This window comes from Entamoeba dispar, genomic scaffold (genome assembly GCF_000209125.1).
Source record: "Entamoeba dispar SAW760 scf_1105229459173 genomic scaffold, whole genome shotgun sequence".
Taxonomy (NCBI): domain Eukaryota; phylum Evosea; order Mastigamoebida; family Endamoebidae; genus Entamoeba; species Entamoeba dispar.
The window spans coordinates 1-4034 of NW_001853560.1; the positions used below are offsets into that span (position 1 = coordinate 1).

The 4034-nt window shown below is 25.4% G+C and overlaps 2 protein-coding genes across 2 annotated transcripts in view, besides 3 other annotated features; both read right to left on the bottom strand.

The window, feature by feature from the left end:
* Positions 1-361: 361 nt before the first annotated feature.
* Positions 362-2011, bottom strand: EDI_184420 (uncharacterized protein; the record flags this gene model as incomplete). The annotated part of the gene is made up of 1 exon (XM_001735465.1): positions 362-2011. One exon carries the CDS (start codon positions 2009-2011, stop codon positions 362-364), a length of 1650 nt encoding a protein of 549 aa, XP_001735517.1.
* Positions 374-464: a microsatellite.
* Positions 2012-2595: 584 nt separating the features above from the next.
* Positions 2596-2730: a microsatellite.
* Positions 2731-2825: 95 nt separating this feature from the next.
* Positions 2826-2882: a sequence feature (AT_rich).
* Positions 2883-3275: 393 nt separating this feature from the next.
* EDI_184430 (DNA repair protein xp-E, putative) overlaps positions 3276-4034 on the bottom strand; it is a gene marked incomplete at both ends in the record, with an annotated part of 1087 nt that continues 328 nt past the window's right edge. The window contains one exon of the mRNA XM_001733245.1: positions 3276-4034. This exon is cut by the window's right edge and continues 107 nt beyond it. Coding sequence (XP_001733297.1) covers positions 3276-4034 — 759 coding nt within the window.

A 4034-nucleotide genomic window follows, 5' to 3' on the forward strand; every position in this document is an offset into this window, starting at 1 on the left:
TGAAAGAGAGGGTGAAGAAGTTTTTACAAAATAGAGAAGTACGTAAGTTGTCATATGATACAAAGTTAAAGTTTTTAATGGGAAAAGGATTGAAAGAAGAAGAGATTCAAGAGATGATGAACACACAAGTTGTAGTTTATTCTGGATTAAAATATATAATGTGGATGATTGGGATTGGAGGAGGAATTGTAAGTGTTGTGATAATAATTGAAAAGTATATCATTCCATGGTGGAATAGAAGAAAAATTCAAAGAACACACAAAGAAAAGATAACTATCAAATTAACACAAGAAATATCAACAACACCATCTCCATCAAATAATGAAGAAGAAAAGCCACAAAAAGAAGAATAAAAAATTAATTATGATTTCATTTCATCATTTTGTTCTTTTTCATTATCACTTCTTTTCTTTGTTATTTCTTCTTTTTCTTCTTTTATTTCTTTATTCTCTTCATCACTTCTTGTATTTGTAGAATTAAATTGTTCATCATTGATTTGTTCATTAACTTGAGTTTGGTTAACTTGAGTGACATTCATCTCTTTTTCTTTTGGAATAATTTGAGGATGGCAAATTAATAACTGATCATCAACACGAGTTAACTTATAGTCGACATCAGTGAAGAAAGAGAACATATTGAGGATAGTTAATTTGTTAAAAACAAAATACTCCTCATCATCCATTCTCCAAACTTCATAATTTTTAAGAGGATATTTATTTCCTTTTCTGAAATAATGGTTAGGGATAGACATTATTTCTCCACCTTCTATTGGGAAAACAATATCAGTTTTCTTTTTAAATTCTTGAAGATAAATAAGGTTATTGTTACTAACATTAAGTTCATTTAGAGAATAGTTAATTTGGTAAACAGTAGTTTTATGTTTTTTTCCATGTTCTTTACCTTCAATAAGATATTTCTTAGGATTCTTAAAATCAAGTTTTACTTGATTTTGGTCATTAATTCTCATTAAATACATGCTACTTACTTCTTGATTTGATTCTTCAGAACGAAGAATTGTTCTATTAATAATGAAGTCCTGATCAAGGTCCTCTAATGGGAAGATTTCTATTCCAGTTTTTAAAGGAAGAACAACATAATTTCCTTCATAAGTTTTCTTTTCATATCCTTTAGGAATTTCCATTTTATTAATATTTTCTTCAGTAAATATTAACACTTTCTTTTCTGGAGAGAAAACTTCAGTAATATTTCCTGTTTTTACTGGAAGAACAACAAAGTTCAAATATGAATCGTCTATCTTAAATTGCATAGTCTTTGGATATTTTTTTAATGAAGAGGATTTAATAGCAATAATACATTGTTGTGGACGAAGACGGTCAATAACTTGGATAGAAAGAGGTCTATTTGTAGTAAATTCATCAGCAACAATTAGTGGACCTGACATATTAACTTTTTTATGACCTTCAGTAAAAATAATAGTAAAACCAGATATATTCATTTTATCAGTCTTAATATGAGAATGAGCTCCAATATGAATAGATGATTGATATTCTTTAGAACAATTTAATTCCATAGATTTTGCATTAATAGTTACTTTATTTCCAATATAAAAATCATTTAAAGAATTAAAAGAACTTTGATCAACTTGAAGACTACAAGCTTCTTTACATTTTGGAATTGTCATATTTGTTTCTCCTTCTATAGCATTAATGACATTAACTTTAACATTTTTAATAACCATTGCGATATCACCTTTAATATCCATTTTACCAATAGTTGTTTCATTTGAATCAAAAATGAAATATGAGTTAGAAGCTAAAATTTGTCTAATGTTAGATTGTGTTATATTCAATGGAAACATCTTTTTAGGAGATTCTGGACATTCACTAATCAAATTTGTAAAACTTTCAGTCAAATCTAATGATGTTCTTAGACAATCAGCAATTTCTACAGTTACTCCATTTACTGGATATAGATTCTCTTCTTCTTTTTTACAATTACCATTAACACACTGCTCAGCAAATACTGTTAAAAGAAATATGAAATATAACATTTCTTCTCTTTTTTATAAATTGTGTTGTTTTTTAGTTTTTTTATTTTATAGTTCCTAGTAATTATGAAACATAGAATATTTAGAAGAAATTAGAACTATTATTGTATTTATTAAACAATCAAACTACTCTTTCACTCCTGATGACTATAGAAGTCCTTCATCAATATCAGACATACGCCTTTAATTGCATTTAAACAGTGAGTGTGTTTTATGGGTTTCTTAGTGAATGTAACTGTTTGAAATTATTTGTCAGTACTGGTCTTTTACTTTTTTATTGTCTCTTTCTGGATAAACAGTTACCCTGTTAAAACTGATGACTGTTAGTTAAGGTTAAATTATAGTTTGACTTCTTATTGAAAAAGAAAAAACTTTAAATCTCTCAATGAACAAAAGACTAATTTTAATTGAACAAAAAATTTACTATGCCAAATAATTATGTTTGTAAAATCAAATTGTTATAAACATAAATTTTGGAAAACAGGTATTGGACTTTGATAATTTATATTGACTTCCATAAACTTATCTTATATCCAAAAAATTATCAATCTTATAAGATAACGTAAAAAGTATTGGTGTTGCAGAACAATAAAATGAGAATAAAATAATACACGAATAAAACGAGTATAATTATAAAATTAAAAATTGAAAATTAGTGATAGAGAAAGATATAAAAAACATAAAACAAAGTGATGTAATACAATAAATTGAAATAATAATAACTAAATATAACAAGAAGTAATGTACTGAATTAATAAATTCATAATCAACAAAAATTAATATGAATATTTCACAATGCAATAACAATAGTCAACTGATTAAATGATTAAAACAATAAAAGTATAATATATTACTATTATATTTTCTTAAATTTCATATACACTTACAAAGTTTGTTAATGAAATTGATTGGCTGTCATGCCTTATTAAATTCTATTCTCTTAAGTCATTACTCTCACTTAGCTCCTATAATTTTACATTTTTTGTCTTTTTTGTTCAGTTAACTTATTTACTGTTTGTAAGTAATTTTCTTTCTATTTTTTTTATAAAACTAAAGGTGATGGTGTATTGTAATGTACTATTATATTTAATGATAGTCGACCTTAAAAGATAAAAACATAGATGGCATAAGTAATTGTTTGAATAAAGTCAACAAAATAGAATTTGATAAATAACAAACTTATTAGATGATTAATGGTTTATTAACATGTTCATAAAGTCAATTTAATTAAAAAATAGGTAAAAAAGAATAGAATTTAACTAAATTATTAATGGAATAGACTAATCATATTTTCTATGATATCATTTATTTGTTCTTCATTAACTCCACTTAAATGTGCAATTTCACATTGTTTTTCTTTAGACATTTCCAAATAACTCTCAACAATATTTCCATCAATAATATTACTTGAAGGCATTCGTTTCCAATCATCAATAACTTTTTTCCATTCATCAGGTGTTGTGCATTCAACAATGCCTTTCATTTGGAGTAAAATTTGATTTTGTACTTTAATCAATATATCATATATTTCATTTGGAATTTCACATATTCCACCAATGTATCCAGTAACTCCTCCAAATAATATACATTTCTTCTGGATGGTTTCATATGTTGAATGAGTTGGTGCAATGGATCCTTTACACATTACATTAATGCATTCTCCAACATGAATATGTGCACAATTATTAAGTCTAAATCTTTCTGATTCATTACCAGTAGAATTTGTATTGAATACTAATAAATTAGAATTACTATCAGAACTAAGATAACAATTTTCATCAACAAATTCAATTGCAGTTGTATAAGATGCATAGAAATCTCTACTAACTTCATTTAAACAATTTTTATTATTTCCATTATTATCAAATGAATAAACACTAATACTTTTCATAAGATCTCCAACAAGTATTTTATTTCCCATAGTTTTAACATATAATCCAATTAACTTTACATTACAACTTCCTTTCTCTTGTAATTTAACTTCAAATTCACCATTTGTTATAATTCTTTGATATTCAAATATAAC